Source organism: Echiichthys vipera, assembly GCF_963691815.1.
Source record: "Echiichthys vipera genome assembly, chromosome: 10".
Taxonomy (NCBI): Eukaryota; Metazoa; Chordata; class Actinopteri; order Perciformes; family Trachinidae; genus Echiichthys; species Echiichthys vipera.
The window spans coordinates 30,368,771-30,389,165 of record NC_139835.1 but is presented as its reverse complement, the minus strand read 5'-3'; the positions used below and the strand labels follow the sequence as shown (position 1 = coordinate 30,389,165).

Sequence of the window (20,395 nt, the reverse complement as noted above, 5' to 3'; positions counted from 1 at the left end):
ATGTAACATTATATATACAGTGTATTGCAATGTCAAGACACTGAAGATAAAGGAAAATAAAAATCAATAGCTTTATCACCCCAAGCATCATCTTCTGCATCACGTGTTCAGTAAAAAAAGGTATTTTCATATCGTAAAACTCACCCTGAGACCGCTATGATGCTGATCGGTCTGTGATCGACCGACAGTATCAGCCGGCTCTAGTTTTTGAGGAACAAATCATTTACGGTTCTCACTCACAGATATCACAGATCTTATCAGCCGTAATAATCATTAATTCAACCAAAATTACATTTAATCCTTGTGTTATGAGCCAAAACATCTAAGAAAACCCACTTTTCAGCTTCAACATGTAGAAAGACAAACATCACATGTGAAGCAGAAATATTAAGAAGCTTGTGTTTAAATCTTACTGTTCTGATCAGGTGTAAATACCTTTTATATGCACTTATTATTAATGTAGAGAAATCAGCTTAATTTATTTTTTTCAACCTTTAATGAATCAGATCATTTAACTGATTCTCGTTTCCAACGACGACTGAGAGGCAGTGACAGTGTCAGTGTCGTAAAACAACATTAGACACATTAAAACAGTAGAGAAGACGATTCATGTGACAAACTTTCTATTGATTTTCCACGACATCCTCACAAATATATATAAATAGATTAAAAAATATATACAAAGGAAAAGAACAACAACATAACAATTTTTTGAGGTGGTTTTCGTACCCTGATACATATACATATAATAATATTTTACATAACAGATATTAAAGTGAGACTTTCACACACATAATCCACTGAGACAGTTTTTTCGTGTATAAACTATTAACAGTCAGACGTGGCTGACAGGGATTAGCTCGGGGCAGCACGGTGAAGGCATTCAAAGGTCTTTTTTAACCACTAATGCTGCTGAAAATAACAGCAAACCTCTGCAGCAGCATGAGAAGAGTCCCTACACACACAACAAAGCATCATCAGCGTAGTTAGTGAAGCCAGAGTTTATTAAAGAGTGTTTTAAAGACTTACCTACTGGCCCCTGTACCAGCTCCTCTCATAGTAAAGTCCATTACAGTGGAAGGAGCCCATTGCTGCTTTGTTTTGTTTTCTAATCACTGTTAGCGACTCTCCTGGATTTCTCTGTTAATAGTTGTTACTTGGAAACAAACTGTCTCTATGGATTATTAAATGTGTGTATGTTTAAAAAAAGACCATGGGATGATTTTGCGCTGGAATTTCACTTTAACATGTCAGCAGCTCACTTAATGTTTCTACTTTGCTTTGTTTAAAGATGCATTGACTAATAAAGACGAATCATTGTTGCATTATTGGTAGATGTACATGCAAAGTAAAGTTTTACATGAACATATTTTGTAGTTATTTAAAAAAAGAAGAAGTATGTAATGATGTCAAAATCAATTCCTTAAGGGATGCTCGGTGGCTAAGTGGTTAGCGCAGTTAGCTCGTATACAAAGGCTAAAAGTCCTCGCTGCGGTGGCCGGGTTTAGACGCCGACCTGCAGGTCTTTGCTGGATGTCACCCTCTTTTTCTCTCCCCTTTCCTTTCAACCTCTATCTGAACTATCACAATAAAGGTGTGAAAGGCCCAAAAATACATAAATCAGAATGTTGTTGGATGTTAGTCATGTGTTAGTTATGACCCTTTGTTGTTTTCAGTGAAAAAAGGCTGTTTTCCCTCTGCGGTGAGTCTGGAGCGTCACCATGAGACATTCACAAGCTATGGAGGACGGTGAGACAAACACACACACACACACACATACGCACACCTGTATGCTTTTGGCTGCATTCATTGTTGTCTGACTTGACTTCAGTCTCGACCCTGAACTCCGGGCGTGGACTCACTTTCAATTTAATCTAAAACCTAATTTGGATGGTATTAGAGTCTCTGCGGGTCAGTCGTGTTAAATTGCTTTCACCGCTCTGCTCAGGAGAAACTTCAAACATCAGCTGTGTAATCACACACCGTTAAATAATATTTAGTCTGTCGCTCGTTGGTAGAGTGAAGGATGTAGTGGCGCCGCTTCACTGCCAGCGTTTCTCATATCTGATACATTCATAATTCATTCATTTGTTGCCGTACTAATAATACACTGTGAACATTCACTACACATCCGGTGTGTGCGTGCAGGTGTCAGTGAGATGCTGTCCAGCGTGGTGGAGGACGTCAGCGACGCCGCCAGCAGAAACGTTGGCGGTGCTCAGCTTCTGCACGAGCTGCTGAGTTCGCCGTGGCTGCGCTCCCTGCTGAAGGTACGACCCACGACACACACAACATGTACGACGCGTATCTAGCCGTGACATCATTTCCTGTTTATCATCTCTCCAGATTTATGAGTGCCTGTTGAAGTTCGAGAGGTCGACACCCAGACCCTTTCTGCCTTATGCCTCGGGACTCTCACATGAGGTTAATGCACACACACAATCACACGTTAGATAAAGTTAGCCGACCTGCTAATGTATCTTGTCATGGATGTGATAGACCAGGATGAAAACGACGCGTATTCAGTCCAATAAGAATTCGTCCCTGCAGCCAGGAAAACAGTAACCTGACTCCTCCAGATGGACTGGTTCTCATCTTCTTAGCATTTTCATCTGAGCTCTGGTTTAAAGATCTTTGGGGAAGGGGTGAAAATCCTGGTTTCTGATTGGATAAACCATCTGTCTGTCACCAACATACGGGTTAAACCAACCAATCAGATGAGTGAAGCGTGTGACGTACTAACAGCGTGGAGGCAAAGCTCAGAAAGGAAACAACATGTGGGTAAAGGAGATTTTCCCTTTGTGTTTAACGTGAATTTACGGATCAAAGGCCCAATTTCAGGAGCCCGGTCCATATTCAACAGAAGGATCCAGAGAACAAAGAGTTAGTGAGCGGCTCGCTCCATAGCTGCTCATCTCATCCGTGGAAGCCTCCATGTTGTTTACACTCAACGGTCTCTTCTCGTTTCTCTTAAATCCAACGCTGATTGGTTCGGTCGCTTGAAAAACTCCTCCAAATTCCCAGCCGTACGTCACCAGACTGATCTGAGAGTAAAATACAACAGAGCTCAGAGATCAGGATGGACTCACGAGGCTTGGAAACTAGAAGCTGTGCAGGTTAAATCTGAGATGATCATAACGTGTTAGCATCTGTCCTCCTGTCCGTCCATCAGATCATGACTACATTACAGAAGATGCCCCGTCACTCGGCTGAAGCCAGAGAGCTCTACAGCCTCCTCAGCTCCCCACACATCCAGGTGTGTAGTCACTTGTGAAAAAGCTTAACATAACCGGTATGTGATGCTCTGTTCTAACCTCTGTTACCCTCTTCTCTCAGGCCGTCCTCTCGTCCCACGACAGTGTAGCCCAGTCAGACTACGGGCCTGTTTTACCGCCCCTGCCTGATGAGATGCCTGAAGACGAGGAGGCCATGAGGATTGTTTGTCTGGTGAAGAACAACCAGCCGCTGGTGAGACAAGAAGCTTCTCTCTAGCTATTAACTCATACTGTTACGTTTGTAGGAAAGTGAGATTGTGTGGTGTAACAGGTGCAGTTAAAGGGACACTGCTACAGTCTCTGACACAAATAGTCTTTAAGGATATTTGTTATTTTCATTTTCCACTAAATCTACAAGAGAAGGTATAAAGACTGTTCAAACATGACACTATATCTTATTTATTCCTCCTTAAATTAATAAATCTGAGCATTCAAGACCAATGTTCTCTCCTGACCCTAACCCCTTGTTTAAGAACCAAGAAGAGTGCAGAGGAAGTGTAGGAGACGCAGGAAGAATGATTCGTAGTCGATGGAGCAGCCTCCGTCGTCTCACGCTGGACCGCCTCGTCCCTGCGAGGAGGGCGTGGTCGGGGGAGGAGCTCAGAGCGACTGAAAGTGAAGCCAGGCCTTTGCCCCTCCCCAGAGGAGGACAGTCACGTCCCTTTCTCCCCCGCTACCAGTCTACAGGAAGCTGCTCTTTGTGTCCGCAAACCGCAGAGCTTTGGAAGAAAGGGCTCAACCAATCTGCTCCGTCTGTCTTTAGTCCGGCCCCCTGCACTGGTAAGACGAGGAGGACTGTCAATCAATGCAATCACCAATCATCCGCCCATTTCTTCATCCACCTCTTTGTCTGATCTGGGGCGTATTAATCAGGAATCACACTTGAGAGTTAAAAGACTAAACATCGACACGCAAATTAACAAAAGGATCGCGCTGCTTTTTTCTCTGCTATAACCTTCACAACTAAGACTAAAGAAAAGACAGTTTCACCTGCAAAGGAGTGAAATGCAGCGCTAACTGTGCTGCCAATCCAGCAGCAAAATTTGTCTCTTTCTATGCAAAGCATTGCAAGAAAATCTTAACTGACAAAAACTAGTGCTAACAACCACACATACAGTGAAATTATTACCTTCTTCAGGGAGTTGATGGAATTGATGCACATTTCTTAAGAGTGTCCTAACTTCAAATCAAGTCTGAAGGTTTGAAACACTGACTGACAGGATATTAAATATCTCTCTCGTCTTTAAATTCCTCACTGATAACCTCTGATTACACCCATTCAGTGGAGTGATTAACGATCAAAACAGGTGTGTTTTCACTGATACATCATTCAATCCATCGTTCATGCATCATCCCTTTTTAGAAAGTCCATCTCTTGGTTCATCTGACAAATGTGTTGGAAGGCAGCAACCAGTTCATCTACTAGTTCATCCATTGTGCGTCTTTCATTTCACAAACGTTCTTGTTATCCTCACCAAGTCATCGTCTGCCTTTTTCCTCTCACCATCCTTCAGCGCTGTTTTTTTACTGCTCCTCTTTTCTCTTTCAATGATGCGCATTCTGCTTTCCTGTCTGTATCCGCCTCCCAACATGGAGGTTCATTTTCAGAGAAACCAAATCACAACGGGGGAGAAGATGCCTCTACTGGAGGGAGCAGTGACGACTACGCCTACCCTCCTCCTCCAGTCCCAGCGTACAGTCTCAGCCTTCCTAACTCCCCCCTCTTATACAAAAAGGTCACTAAAGGGGGACACTCGAGGAACATCCCGACACCCGGCAGGAGCCCCTCTTGCACTGGGATGAACCCTCTTAGAGCCAACACAGCACCTTCCAGTCCTGCGCCTAATCGCTGCACCCGGCAGCAGGGTGTTTACACGCTCCCCACTCCTGGCAGGCAACATGACCGCGGAACTGGATCTCGTAACAAATGGCAAGAAGAGCCTCTAAGTCATCCCTTGCTGACTCCCTACGCTACTGCGACCCGTCACAATGGACGCCAGAAGCAACCGCAACAGACGCGAAACGAGCAACAGAAACTCTGTCAACACCCTGAGCTCAACAAACAGTGCAGCATTGAGGAGCTCAGATCTACTGTCCAGACGGTGGCCAGCAGTATTGAGCACGGCACTCAGGACGTCCGCCATCTTGGTCAGAAGATGGTGGCGGCGACGGAGATGATCACTGACAGCGTGGAGGAGAATGCCCAGGCGCTCAACCTGCTGGTTGAGGTGGTGGACAAGCTCCAGGGGCTCATTGTGGCCAGCAAGGTATCACCCCCACGCAGGCCCAGACAGCGCCCTCCTCCCCCGCCTCCTCCGAGAGTCTCCTCAATGTCTCCAAAAGTGGTCCGTAAACCTCCAACGCCTTACCCACGCCACCTCTCGTCCTCCTCTTCTTCTTCTTCTTCTTCTTGCTCCTCCTCGTCTTCCTCCACGTCTGTCAGTTCCTTTGCAGACAGTTTTGCAACTTCGAGGAGTCCAAATCGAATGAACGGAGGCTCCAAGAGGACGATGGCGACCATTGGTGCCGCCCGCAGGGCAGGCGGCAGCGGTAGTAACGGACAAGTGAGGCTCAACAATGGAACAGTTTCTAGAGCTCCTCTGGAGGACCAACAACACTGTAAGAGTACAGGCTGCTTGACATCCAAGAAGAAGAAAAAGAATAAATAGGCCGAAGACAAATCGTCTCCTCTCCTTGTCTGCTGTGGCGTTGAAAATAGACTCTGAAACTGACTCAACTACCTCTAGTTCATTCAATTTAGATCTACATATCAACTATTTGTAAGTTTAACCATGTCGCGCACCGATCACTGAACGATTTTGAGAGACAGACTCTGGATTTATCACTCGAAGGGGGAAAAAAGACAAGTATTTAAAGGTAACCAACATCTTCCATTTCATCCAGCAATCCCGTCAATCTGTCATCATCTGTCCTCCGTTCTGTGCAGTGTCTTTTGTCAATCTGCTCACGTTAGTCTGAGCCGTTATCTTCATTTGTTTATATAAGTTAAAGGACGTCATGCCCATGACATCATTAAGTGGTTATTGCACAAATCAATCGTTCAAAGGTAAATGCTTGTGTCATCTGCATAACAATGATGCAAGGTTGATTTTCCACATCAAGTGTTTGAGAGTTATGCTCAGTATGTTTTTAAAAGTATTATAAGCTGTTTATATGAACTGTTTAAAGTCTGACAAGAAAATCTGGAGGTGTGGAGTCGGAGAAGATATGAGCTTAGAGACCTCCGTAGCCCGTCGCTCACCTCTGCTGTAGGATACATTCGCTGCTTCTATCATTACACACCACAATCTACCACACACCTGTCAGAGGGACAGCTGCATTGTGGGTAATTTGGGTGCAAGGTTTTGATGAGGAAGAAGAAAGTGTGGAATCAATTCTAAACTGTGAATGTGAGTTTTATCGGAGGGCAATCAGCGAAGGTCATTATACCTGCTGTTAGCTTACCGATGTTAGCATTGAGCTCAGAACAGCCTCATAGTTAATTTTATCCTCTATTTTTTGGCTTTATCGCTCCAATAATTCAACCAACAAGTTTTTCTCACGGTGAGAAATTAGAGTTTTCTCTGCTGGACCATCATGAGTCATTTTGAGTGAATTAACTTTGTTTTTAGCTCGCTAGCAAACAATGTAACGTTTTGTTAATGAATGCAGAGTAGCTGAACGTTAACAGCTCCTGCCTCGTCACTCACAAGGTCCATCAGCACGGAAATGTATTCATTTATTTTAATTTGGGTGATCAAGCATCTCCATATCAATTTAAATGTATTTGATTTTGGCTTAAATCAATAAACTTGGGTTTACTGAACGAAGAACAGAGCTGTGCTTAGTTTTGAATCTGAGTTTAATCATTTTTAACCTAGTTTTGATAAACTGATCTATGAGGAGCACAATGAGGCAAAAAAAAGTATTTTATTTATTTATTTCTGCTTTGATTTGACGTAAATCAAAGACTGTGTATAACCAGCGTATTTCATAAATCAGAGTATGAAGGGCTTCAGTCATCAGTAGCGTTCATCCTGTCCATTTCTATCCTTCACAATTTATATTCCCCTCCATTTATACAGAGATTACTAAAAAACTGTAGCCATTAAAAGTTGTTAAATTTGTCCGTCAGGGGGCGACGATAAGGAGGGACGAGGACACGGGAGAGATCTTCATCGCCAGGGTGATTCACGGAGGGCTGGCGGACCGCAGCGGTGAGATGAAACTGCGTTAAACACAAATACCAGAGATCTAATAATGTGTTAAATCTGGTAAAAACATCACGGTTCATCGTGTGTTTCAGGACTCCTCCATCCCGGTGATCTGTTAGTGGAGGTGAACGGAAACCCTGTGGTGGGTCTGGAGCCAGAACAGGTCATTCAGATCCTGGTGCGTCATGAATATAATAATATCATTAAGTAAAGGCCGGAGATCAGAGAAAGCAATCACATGCATTTGTGCACACTATGAAGCGAATGAGTGAATTAGAAAGTAGAGCAATGAATAGCTCCGGTGTGGTGATGTTGTGAATATTAAGATTATTATCGTATCAGTTTTATGATGTTTGGATGTTTCCGCAGATCAAATCTCAGGGAACGATCCTGTTTAAAGTCATTCCTGATGCATCTCAGGGCGGCAGCAGCCAGAAGTCGGTAAATACATTACTGTAAATGAGTTCTTCTATTGTCCGCGGCTTTGTTCTTCTCCTCCACATCTCAGAGGTTAATGTACTTCTACTACTTTTGTCTGACACCTTCAGTTTCTCTTCAGATGAGTTTTTCATCCCCTTCCTGTGCAGTGAAATCCACGCACCTCCAGATGTGAGACGTGTTTCATCTTTGGCTGTAAAATGTAACTGCAGACGAGCCTGCCAGGGTTCATGCAGGGTCACACATTTACATCTTTCCTTCCGGTCCGTGCCCTAAATGTTCCCCTCATAAATCCACACACACAAACACACACACACAAACCCACACACACACACACACACACACACACATGTTCCTATTACACTTCTGCCCTCTGAAAACGGCCGTTTTTCTGATAAAAGTGGTTGTTTTTGGAAACCAAAAGTCGGAGCATTTCCAGAAGTACTTTGTGGCCAAAGTTCAGATTAATTTGAGACTTTACAATTACGCATTATATTTGATGCATTAACACGTAAACAGTACTTTAAAGTTGCAGCTGGTAAAGATGAAGCTCATTTTAAATGCCTTACATATGTTTGAGTAGTCGAATCTAGGACTTATATATTATTTACTGATTATATGTAGAGCTGTCAGATAAATGTAGAGCCTCTGAGATGTAGTGGAGTAGAATAAAAAGAAAATATATGTTTAAATGTGTGTGTCTCTCTCTCTCTCTCTCCCCCTCTCCCTCTCTCTCTCTCTGTCAGGTGTACATGAAGGCGATGGTGGACTACTGCCCTCTGCAGGACTCCTCCATCCCCTGCCCTGATGCAGGGGTGGCGTTCAGCAGAGGAGACGTGCTGGAGGTGGTCGACCAGTCGGACGGATGCTGGTGGCAGGCCAGGAGGCTGCCCTGCGCCGTGTCCTGCGCTGGTCTGATTCCCTCTGCCAGCATGCTGAAGAGGTGACGCTTCAACACCACAAATAGCAAATATTATATTATAGACAGATATTATTTTAAAATATTTTAATTTAGAGTAGTCGGCACGCCGTATGCATGCAGGTGTTTAAAGTCTGTGTAGTGTCGAACATGTCTGATGTGTTTTAAAACAAATCTCTGAATTTACTGACACTGACTTTAAAGGCCCTCTCTCTCTCTCTCTCTCTCTCTCTGTCTCTCTCTCTCTCTCTCTCACTCTCTCTCTCTCTCTCACTCTCTCTCTCTCTCTCACTCTCTCTCTCTCTCTCTCTCTCACTCTCTCTCTCTCTCTCGCTCTCTGCAGTAAACAGAGGGAGCAGTGGTGGTGTCAGCCATTACAGGTTCATACCTGCATCAGACCCTGTGAGCATTCATTCATTCATTCATTCATCATTATTTTCACAAGACCGAGATAAAGTTGCCATAGCAAAAGCCCTTTTCCCCTCTTTGACGGAAGATATTAAACAATAATAAGAATTGTTCTTTTGTAAACTTTATTGAAACACTCTCTACTTCCGGTCCGTCCCCTTTATGTCCCCCTCTTAAATCCACACACACACACACGCTCCTGTTACACTTCTGCCCTTACTACAAGCCTGACTCAGAAATGGGAAGTTCCAGATTTCAGATTACAAGTAAACGCAGCATAACCGTCAGTGACGAGGCTGTCAGCCATAATTTGTTATCGATAAGCAGCTATTGTTCATAAATACTCTTTAGGACCGACTCTGAGCCTGAAGATGTTTTGTGAATACAGCCCCTGCTGTTATGCGGCTTTATTCATCACAAATGAACAACCTGTGAGGTGAAGATGATGAGTTTGACATTTAAAAGACTTCCATCAGTTGTAGAGCAGGTGAACCGTGTGAGGACAAAAAACAAAAGTCACTCTGACAGTCTGTTCCTCTCCACACACACTCAACTCAAGCGTGTTGTGAAAAATCACCTTTAACAGTGTTTTTTTCTTCTGTGTCGACGCTGCTGTCCGTGCTCAGTGACTCTGGCTGATGACGGTGAGGCGGCTCATGGCGTAATAATTATTACATCAGTGTCTGTTGTTGTTGTTGTGTCATGTGACATCAGTGATGATATCTATGAAGTGATTTTGTTAAAGTACTTTTCTTTCGTCTGTTCCAGAGGACGATCGAACTCTGGCTGAAGACAAACGCAGCGTAACAGGTAAAACAAGTCAGACACAGGGAGGAATAAAAAAGACAGGTTTTTACGGACTGGAATGAATCCTCATCTTGTGTTTTCTCCTCAGGGCACGAAGAAATACACTTTGGTACGTGTTCAGGTGACTAAAGGGAGTTTATCAGACGATTAAATCATAGAGTCACATTGTTGATCTGCAGCAGTTTGAGTTTGTACCGTACAGGCGTAAAGATCAGATACTACACACAGTATAGTATAAATATGCGTTTTATAAAGTTTAATGTTTTCTTTCTTTCTTCAGATGAGGACGACTCGGATATTACTGATGGAATCTACCTGGGTAAGACTGAGTGAATGAGTGAGTAATTAAATTAGTGAGTGAATAGACTGCACCTGGGTCTCGAACAGAGCAGGTCTGTTCCTCCTGTTTTCTGGATCCAATCCCCGAGCTGGCTGTTTCCATCTGGCGCCCTATTGGCTGCTTAAACCCGATGACGACAGAAACGTCGCAGGCAGTTTTGTGTTTACAGTTTGCATTCAACATGGCGGCCGCCGAAGCACAGCGACCGCTCCCCGTTGATGCAGCTGCTCCTGTATTTTTAAATGATTTCAGTGGAAAGTTTACTTTGAAAACTGAGCAGAAACTTGTTCTTTTTACCTGTGATGAGCGATATTGAGCGTTTCAGCTTAATTTTCACTGACAAGACATTTTATTTATTTATAACATCCACTCGTAGCAACTGAAGCATTATTGAACTTCTCTATGTACCCGCAGCTTAACACAGACGGGTATCGATAAATAAATAAACACAGTAGACACATACTTTTAAATAGAAAAGTGTAATAATGTAAATCTGTTCCTGTGTCAGCAGTTTGATGAATAATACTGTAACTGACAGAACGATTGAATGAAGGAGTTGTGCTCCGCAGCTGGTTTCCGGCGGAGTTTTCGTCTGTGGAGGAGGTCGTCCTTCAGGAGGAGACGTCAGTCGTGCACCTCCTGCTCGCCCAGCAGCAGCGCTCTGTCCACCCCCTACGAGGAGGTGGCTTTGTACCAGCGCCCCCCGCAGGAGAACCACCGCCTCATCATCCTCATCGGTGAGACGCTTCAATTATTGTTTTCATTCAGTATTTTGTTCCAGAGTTGTGTTTGTTTCTCTTTAATCCTCTGTGATATATATTCATATAAACCGTGTCCAGGTGCTGCCAGGGTCGGAGTGAACGAACTGAGGAAAAGACTCATCAAACTGAACCCTTCCACCTTCCAGGGACCCGTACCTCGTATGTATCCAACACTTATTTAAAACCTACTTTCTTACTCACACTCACTTACTCACTCACTAACTTTCTTTTTGAAGTTTTGGGCAAAATTCACCGGCACGCCACATCAAGGGCGTTCCATGAATCCTCAAAAGCTTCGCAATTTAGCATCACAAAGGTCTTTAGATGCAACCGACCAGATTTTAAGTTACTCGGCTTGATTATCAAGGAGGAGTTCATTAAAGTACAACACGTCCGACTGGCTTCACTTTGTGAAAAAATGCCACAGTAAATCCAAAATGGCCGACTTCCTGTTGGACTTAGGGTATGGCTCCAATAGGCTTTTTTTAAAGGCTCCATACTTTACATCCGCCTACCAAATTTCATACGTCTACATCAAATTTATAGATGGGGGCAGTGACTTTGAAATATTCCAGGGGGCGCCCTCGAGTCACTTTAACACACACAAGCCCAAGACCCATATCAGGTATTACGCCTAGACACTAATGATGCATGTGCAACTTTCTGTGCGCTTAAGAGCACGATTAGCACCTTAAAAATGGTAGAAGTAATTAGGGGGCGCTATAGAGCCGACGAGCCACGTCCAAGCCCGACTGTGGCATCAAAACGAAGTAATTACTAGTTTGAACTTGGTTGAAACATTTTGTCTGTTTTTGTGCATCCTTAAGTCCTCAAACATGTGTTCGTAAAATGTAAATTGACGCAGGAAATCAAAAATGGCCGACTTCCACTTCCATTCCAAAAGTGTACATGTGCTCTTTAAGATGAGAGCAATGATTCCACCAAATTTCATGTACATCAAAAGAACTTACCAACCATGGCGTGCGTTTGGGGGCGCTATGGAGCCCGCTGGCCAAGAGTGACCCAACTGACTTTTGAACTTTGCAATTTCCGCCACTTTTGACCTGTGAGCCGGTTTCTGGGAGCCTACGTGCGTCCTGAGCCCCTCAAAGATGCGAAACATAATAATTTCAAGAAAAACAATACATTCAACATGGCTGCCGCCAAAGCGCACCAACCTCTACACATTAATGCAGAGGGCCAGAGCGTTCCCTGGTGCCCTGATGAATACACCAGCTTTGATTGGCTGTCGCCCTTTTCTCCCAGACACCACTCGTCCAATCAGAGCGGGGGAGCAGACAGGAAGAGAGTACCACTTTGTCACCAAGGAGCTGTTTGAGTACATGGTGTGTAACCACAGGTGCGCTCCTCTTCCTCCTCTCACTGTTCCTGTGTGATCTTAATTTGATTTCCTGTTACGGTGTGTGGAGTGTGTTTGTGCGTCTGCTGTGTGTTCAGGTTTGTGGAGTATGGCGAGTATAAAGGCCACCTGTACGGGACCAGCACTGACGCCATCGACGAGGTGCTGAAGCGAGGGCGGATGTGCATCATCGATGTTGAGCCACATGTGAGTTTCAGGAAGAAGTCATGCTAAGCTAACATTAGCTCGCAGCCCAGGTCCCTTAGGACAGGTGCTCTAATCACGGGCTTAGTGGCCAAGCGCGGTACTGCAGCACTCGTCTGTTTGAGTGGCGGTCGTCCATTCACTCCCAAACATGCGGGGAAGAGGAGATAACCTCCGAAAACATGTTCTGGATACCAATGGAAAGGCTCATAATTATCTTCAGACTCTCTACTACAAAAACATTTGCGTTCATAATTTGATGAAGATACTCATGAGCTGAGCCTGTTCGAGTCTGACTCGCTCGTGGTACTTGGCGCTCGGACGTGGTCGGGAACAGGAAGATTTCTGCATCCGCTAAGTCCTCCTGTGTTCATGAAAACCAAAAATGGCGGCGTCCTCAAAGGGTGCCTGCGCCACCGAGCGGCTTTCCAAAGGAATGAATAGGCGCCATTTTTCACGCCTCCTTTAACAAAACTCTCCTGTAAGAAATAAAGCTGCTCTATAAGGCGTCTTTTTTTCCGTATTTTCACCAAATCACCCACATGAGTCCGTCTTTGTTATGGTCCGACTTCCTGTCTGTGACATAAATCTTTAAAAAGACAAAGACACATTTGTTTGGGACTATTTTTAGCGGCGGATTAACCCAGTAATCCCGCGTGTGTTTGTTTTTGTTGTCAGAGCATCCCGCCGCTGAGGACGGGGAAACTTAAACCCTACGTGATCTTCATCAAAGCTCCGGGTCCCGACAGACTGAGACAAACCCGGAGAGACGCCCGGATCATCACCGGCTGCACCGTCAACCGAGCGTTCACAGTAAGAGCGCCGACGGTGTTACAGCGCCGACACCCAAAACTGAAATACGACAGTGAACGAAGAGCAGGAAGTGTGTGTACGCTTCCGCTGAGACGTTAGGATGATAAAAACAGAATATTTCAGACACCAACTGTGTTATTTACATTTTAAACAGTGTTGCATGATGGGAAATACCCTTCAATTAGTTTCTCGGTCTAGAGAAGTGATCGTTATTATTATTATTAACATGGTTATTAGTTATTTTACCCTGCAACAAGCATCACATCTAGTAATCATTTTACCGTTACACTTCCTCTCCGGTAAAGAAACATTCTCCCACCCAGGTGCATGCTGGTCCGTTACCGACAGCCTACCTTTATAATTTCAGGTGCCCCGAATGAAACAAAGAACAAATAATAAACAAGAAACTAATAGAAATCTAATCATAATGAAATAACATGAATGAAGAATCATCAAAACTAAACAACAATAAGTAACTAAATAGCTCCCACAAAGCTTTTGTCCTCCATGATTTTTGCAACTTGAAGCAAAAAACGGTACGAAAGCCTTGTTTCAACCCTTCCCCGCTGCAGGACGAGGACCTGCTGGAGCTGGAGGAGGTGTCCCGGCTCATGGAGGCCAAGTACAAACAGTTCTTCGACAGAGTGCTGGTGAACGACGACCTGCAGGTCGCGTGCATGCAGCTCTGCTCCGTCATCCAGGAGGCACAGGAGGAACCGCAGTGGATCCCCGTCAGCTGGAGCCGCACGCACGAGTAGAGGAGAGGGGAACGAAGGATGAGACGGAGAATTAGGAGGGAAAAAAGACGGAGAAGTGTTTGAAGAAAGGAAACTGAACTGAGTGAAATAACAAGAAAGGGAGGAAAGAAGAAGAAGAAGAACTTGAGGAGGAGGAGACGTCACTACATGAAGGACATTTTCTCCTGTTTGCCTTTGGAATTTTGCATCAAAACTCTGAAATAGTATTTTAGAAGAATTTAACATGTGTATAATTTTGTCTTTTAATAAAACCAAAGGCAAAGATGCAGTTTGGGGGGAAGCAGCGTGGGATCACGGGAGCTGTTCTCCCGGTTAGAGTCAGGCAAGAACCCAAAAGCACGACACAGGGAAACCGTTCAGGTGCAAAAACAGAGTTTAATTCAAAGCAGGGGTCAAACAGGGACTCAGTCAGCGGGGAAAACAGATCTATCTAACAGGGAAAGCAGGAAGTCAGAAACAAAAAAATTAAGTGGAAACACGGACGGTCAGGATCAGGAAAACTGGAACGCTGTAGAGCTCGGTGAACAAACTACAATCTGGCAGAGAACTGAGGGAAATGGACCGGTGTCTGAAGGGGCTGATGAGGAGCAGGTGGGGGTGGGACAGGACAGGTGAGTGCAGTCAGCAGGTAGAGTAAAGCAGAGGGGAGTGGCAGAGTCTGAATGACGTGAGAGTCAGACTGGAGAAAACAGGAAACAGATAAAAAACTAAAGCTGAGGTTGGGACAGTCCGAGGGAAACTGGATGCGACTCCTCCAGTGGACTGTTGTTGGAAGCAGCTGCGACACAGAGACGGATAAAGGAGCCGGTTTCCCTTAAAGCTATTCTTCCCTTTCTGCCATTTTGACCCTTTTCCTCTGTAATCTTAAAATGCTCCTAATAAGCGTACGGCACTAAAATGTAAAAGAAATCCACGGTGTTGAAACTCTGTCTCCGTCAGGTCCGTTCTCTCAACTTGATCCAATCGTCCTCGCCTACAGGAGTCCCCATCCTGTCAGACTTTGACTCAGCCTCATTTCCTCTGACCAAAAAAGGGCATGTATGTGACGTTGGAGGGAGGGGCGTACGTCCATCTGGCTGATGTTTACCTCCGAGGAGTAGTGAGGGCCAGAGGCTAGCTGTCACTCAAGAGGCCACGCCCCTAATTATTCATAAACTTTAACCTCCAATAAAATAAAAACTAGCCCCTCCCCCTCAGTGTTGCCATGGAGATGTGAGCTAAACACACAGACTAGAATGTTCTTTTGTCCTTAAACAGGTTTAATGATGCTGTGTAAACGGCCTGTTTAACATGGGGCTCAATGAGAAACTGCTCTGTTATGAAACCTGCCCCTAGTGGACACTCAGAGAACTGTCGCTGCGGTGGGGGGGTGGGGTCGATTTGGACCCAGAGGAAGACAGCAGGGGGGGGGGTCCACCTGCAGCTTCAATAAAAGCACGACGTGTTTCATCCTGAAGGAAACTGAACGTGTGAATTAATTAAAGATCAAGTTAAAATCATGTTTGTGCCTCTGTGTGTGTGTGTGTGTGCGTGCGTGTGTGCCTGTGTGTGTGTGTGTGTGTGTGTGTCAGGTTAATCCTCAGCAGGACAGCTGCAGCTCAGACGATTTAGCCGCAGGATTAGCGTCTTCTCGCTGCATCCTTGGGCTTAATGTCATCTATCCAAACAACACCACAGGTAACAACGGTGAACGGATAAAAGAGGAAATGTTGTGTTTGTGTGTCGATATTTTCTTCATAAACACAGTGAAATGTTAGTTTGCATGAACCTGGATTAATGTGTGTGTTAAAATCAACGTGGATGCTCGGGATGGGCACGAGTACCCGAGCACTCGGTGGTGACGTCGATACTCGAGTAACGGTTCACTCTTCGTGCTGCGTAGCCTTTAACAGAGTGAGGCTCCCCGTGCGTGACACACAGGAAAAACAGCGTTCCATGGTTTGAATCCCTTCTCTGCTGTTGCCTTTTATGATCCAAACCCGTCCTCGGTGTTGCCACTCTGCCTTCGCCTTCTGCTTAAACTTAACGCCAACAGAAACAGGAGGTTCATTCGTGGCCGTAGAGGCCGACGGCGTCCTCTCATCTCTGCGCACCGACACGCTGAGAGAGACCGTGTTTCTCCTCTCCGCTCGCTCCCACAAAATCACTTTAAAAGCACAAAACAGAAGTGAACTGGAAACCCTGAGCCCGTCCACGTGTTCAGAGGAAGATGTCTCCAGCTGACTCACATCAACAGGAACCTGTCTGACATTTACATCTGGACCTTAAAGGCACCACATGACTCGCTTTAAAAGGACTTCATTAGTTTGTAATATTAAGAATATAAAAATTCCATAATATAAATAATAAATAAATAAATAATTTCCAAGACTATTAAGTCAGAGAAGTCACAGAATCATGAATCATGGCGATCTCGATGGTTTATTTGATGCATGTAAGTCCCAAAAGAGCCCACTCAAACTGGACCGATGCATGAAAAAAGTGTGTCTGTGTGTGTTTGTGTAATAGGATTGTGTGTGTGTCGACCTGGTTTCTGCTGTGGAGCTCTAAACTCTGACCTGTTAACCTCAAACCAACGGCTTTTCTTCGCCTTCATGAGCACAAACCTGAACCTGGTGAGTCTTCGTTCCTCGTGTCGCAGCAAAACTTTCATTTTGAAAAGTAGAAAACATCAGATTCATAATTCTGAGTGGTCGGATCTGTTGGAGGAAAGAGGCAGCAGAGCAGGTGGAGGGATTATTAGCATCTCCAGCTACTTAGTAGCACGGCCGGTGGGTGACATCACAGCTGATCGACCAACCACGGAGCTCGCCGAGGCGGTCGGGGCTCAGCACATGATCCACCTGTCACTGTTAAACCCTGCTCCTCTTTCCTGCTTCTCTGTTTATCTGCTTCACTCTGGACGTTCAGACTTTTACACATCTGAAAAGTCCAGCAGCTTCTTTCTGCAGCTTTTTAGGGTCGAACAGAAGACGGAGGAATAAAAGAGGAGGAGGGTGAGATCTGAGACCGAGGCTCAGCCTAAGACACTTACAGCTTAACAGGACCAGAGACAGGAGGGGAGGCTGGGACAGGCTTCTGCACAGGTGAGCACTGAAACACTTCAGACACAGAAACACTTTAATTAGCTCATAATTAGCAACTCTACTTTTTTAATATTTCTGTTTTCTTTAAAGTGTAAGTCGGGCGAAAATTGACCCTGTGGTCTTTTTCAACTGAAGCACAAATGGGTAAAGTTAACACTATAAGGTTCAAGTAAATACATAATATCATCTAATGTAATATATATTTAGGTTAAAAAGACCAAAACAAACAAGAAAGTGTCAAAAAAAGTAACATTCATTTAAAAAAACAACTTAAATTTCTATGAAAACACATCAAAATTATCTAAGGAGACAGTTTTTTTCGTTGCTCAACCGTTTATGGAGAAAGACGGAGAGACGCTAACAGCCTCAAAGCGCTAACAGTGGTTAGCTCGAGGAAGTGAAGGCATTCAAAGGTCTTTTTTAACCACTAATGCTGCTGAAAATAACAGCAAACCTCTGCAGCAGCATGAGAAGAGTCCCTACACACACAACAAAGCAGCAACAGCGTAGTTAGTGAAGCCAGAGTTTATTAAAGAGTGTTTTAAAGACTTACCTACTGGCCCCTGTACCAGCTCCTCTCATAGTAAAGTCCATTACAGTGGAAGGAGCCCATTGCTGCTTTGTTTTGTGTGTAGGGACTCTTCTCTCGTCATAATGATGACGTTTATGATGCAACACGTCGCAGATGTCTTTTAAACGCTCTTTGTTTCCTCGCAGCTTCAAACCTCAAAGCTCAGGCTGATCCACTTATCTCCGGCCTCAGCGCGATCCTTGTTTAACCCAAATGAAGTGACCTAAATAAAAGACTATAAACAGGTAAATACACTTACACGCTGAAAAGGATCCTCATCACAGAGAGAGCATGCCGTCCGCCAAGAGCAAGAAGAAGAAGCCCAAGAAGGAGGCGAACGGCGGAGAGGAGCCGGGCGAAGGTGAGAGGGGAACGCCTGCAGCTCCGCACCACTCTCCTCTCCTCTCCTCTCTTCTCTTCTCTTCTCTTCTCTTCTCCTCTCTTCTCTTCTCTTCTCTTCTCTTCTCCTCTCTTCTCTTCTCTTCTCTTCTCCTCTCTTCTCTTCTCTTCTCTTCTCTTCTCCTCTCTTCTCTTCTCTTCTCTTCTCTTCTCTTCTCTTCTCTTCTCTCTCTTATTCTCTCTCTCATTCTCTCGTGTTCCTCCACAGTGGGGCTGGAGCTGGAGGCGGAGGAGGTGACCCACCGTAGCCGCTCTGACAGCAGAGACCTTCTGACGCCTGAGCCGCCGGACCCAGCACCACAGAAGAAGAAGAAAAAGAAGAGGGCGCCGACCATAGGTACAAACGCTCATTCGTGCCAAGAAGGCTGCTCGTGTAAAGGCTCATTTCTGCTCTACGTTAGACACGCGCACGGATACTTAGGGGGGACAAGGGCCCTAAAGCACGGGACACGGGACGGACGCAGAGTGGGAGGGGCGCCCTATGTCTCCATCTTTAAGAGCTTTGATGTTTTGTTCTCAGATCAGGAAGAGGAGCTTGCCGACGTGCCAAACGGGGACCTGCCGGAGCCAGACATGGACGGAGAGGAAGCGACTGTGGCTGTGACCAGGAAGACAAAGAGAAAGAGGTGAGCACCAGAGACGGACACATGAACGTGGACGTGATGATGAAAAAATCACCAGAGTTATTAAAGTCAGGGGAAGATGAAGTCCTCTTTCTACCGTCCCGGGGCAGGAAGGTGAAGGCGACGGAGCACTACAGCAACGACCTCGGAGCCGAAGACGACGACATCGTCACGGACGCCCAGTCCCCGATCCCCCAGCACTCCCTGTTCTCGGCGCCCCACGGACACAGCCAGCCCGTGGGCAGAGTCTTCGTGGAGAGGAACAGTGAGTGGGAGAGACGAGGGACAACACCACAGCTAGGGGTTAACGCAGAAACTGCAACTGTGTGTGTGTGTGTCTGTGTGTGTGTGTGTGTGTCTGTGTGTGTGTCTGTGTGTGTCTGTGTGTGTGTCTGTGTGTGTAGGGCGTTTCCAGTCAGAGCGAGCTGAGCAGTTTCGACACCCAGAGCTGATGGAGGACTACATGGACCCCAGACAGATCTGGACCACCAGAGACGTCGCTATGAAGGTCCACAGCAGCTTCAGGTCTGCACTCACACACACACATTCACACACACACACACACACAAACACACTCACACACACACACACACACACACACACACACACACACACAGGATATCCTCATTGATTGTTTGTACATCTAACTATGACAGTACAGCACTGTCATTCAACTTAACCATCACCTTTAGTCGTCTAAACTTAACCTCTGTGTGTGTGTGTGTGTGTGTGTGTGTGTGTGTGTGTGTGTGTGTGTGTGTCTGCGTGTCTGCGTGTGTGTGTGTGTGTGTGCAGGGTGTGTGTGTGTGTGTGTGTGTGTGTGTGTGTGTGTGTCTGCGTGTCTGCGTGTGTGTGTGTGTGTGTGCAGGGTGATTGGTCTGTTCTCTCACGGGTTCCTGGCCGGTTACGCGGTGTGGAACATCATTGTTGTGTACGTGCTGGCGGGCGACCAGATGACCACGCTGCCCAACCTGCTGCAGCAGTACCACAGACTGGCGTACCCGGCCCAGTCTCTGCTCTACCTGCTGCTGGCCGTCAGCACCGTGTCCGCGTTCGACAGGTCTGTGCACGACACGACAAATACGACCTCCACAGGGGGAGCGAGTGTTCAGGCTTAAGACTTAAGTAAAAATGTTTATGAGCTAAATGTGTTTAAAGTAAAGTCCTGTTTGGAAGTTTAATCTACTGCATCATTTTCTATGAGATCGTCATGTTTGTAGAGCGGCTGTGCTTTGTGACGATGCATTTAACGGCTGATCCAAGAGGTTCTCAGGGCGCCCTCCCACTGTGCGTCCGTCCCGTGCCCCGTGCTTTAGGGTCCTTGTCCCCCCCTCCAGGCCCGTTTGTACTCACACTACCTGGGCCTCGGAGAATGCTTCTTGCTGCCTATACGTCATCACGCCGTAACACGTCACACGC

The 20,395-nt window shown here is 45.6% G+C and overlaps 2 protein-coding genes across 2 annotated transcripts in view; both read left to right on the top strand.

Annotated features, from left to right (window-relative positions):
- Positions 1–1,721: 1,721 nt before the first annotated feature.
- On the top strand, positions 1,722–14,297 carry LOC310953013 (MAGUK p55 subfamily member 4-like; the record flags this gene model as incomplete). Its single annotated transcript, XM_083921905.1, has 20 exons — positions 1,722–1,749; positions 2,149–2,270; positions 2,347–2,424; positions 3,173–3,256; positions 3,337–3,468; positions 7,411–7,492; positions 7,582–7,667; positions 7,859–7,930; positions 8,674–8,870; positions 9,190–9,248; positions 9,881–9,898; positions 10,023–10,064; positions 10,150–10,170; positions 10,342–10,380; positions 10,971–11,138; positions 11,241–11,321; positions 12,429–12,522; positions 12,621–12,729; positions 13,405–13,539; positions 14,112–14,297. The coding sequence occupies 20 exons, from the start codon at positions 1,722–1,724 to the stop codon at positions 14,295–14,297; spliced, it is 1,833 nt and encodes a 610-aa protein (XP_083778031.1).
- A 3,948-nt stretch (positions 14,298–18,245) lies between these two features.
- Positions 18,246–20,395, top strand: part of LOC310952636 (transmembrane protein 237A-like) — a gene marked incomplete at both ends in the record, with an annotated part of 5,766 nt that continues 3,616 nt past the window's right edge. Inside the window, 6 exons of the mRNA XM_083921300.1 lie at positions 18,246–18,315; positions 18,562–18,690; positions 18,874–18,979; positions 19,087–19,241; positions 19,381–19,501; positions 19,845–20,036. Coding sequence (XP_083777426.1) covers positions 18,246–18,315; positions 18,562–18,690; positions 18,874–18,979; positions 19,087–19,241; positions 19,381–19,501; positions 19,845–20,036 — 773 coding nt within the window. The remainder of the gene's footprint in view (positions 18,316–18,561; positions 18,691–18,873; positions 18,980–19,086; positions 19,242–19,380; positions 19,502–19,844; positions 20,037–20,395) is intronic.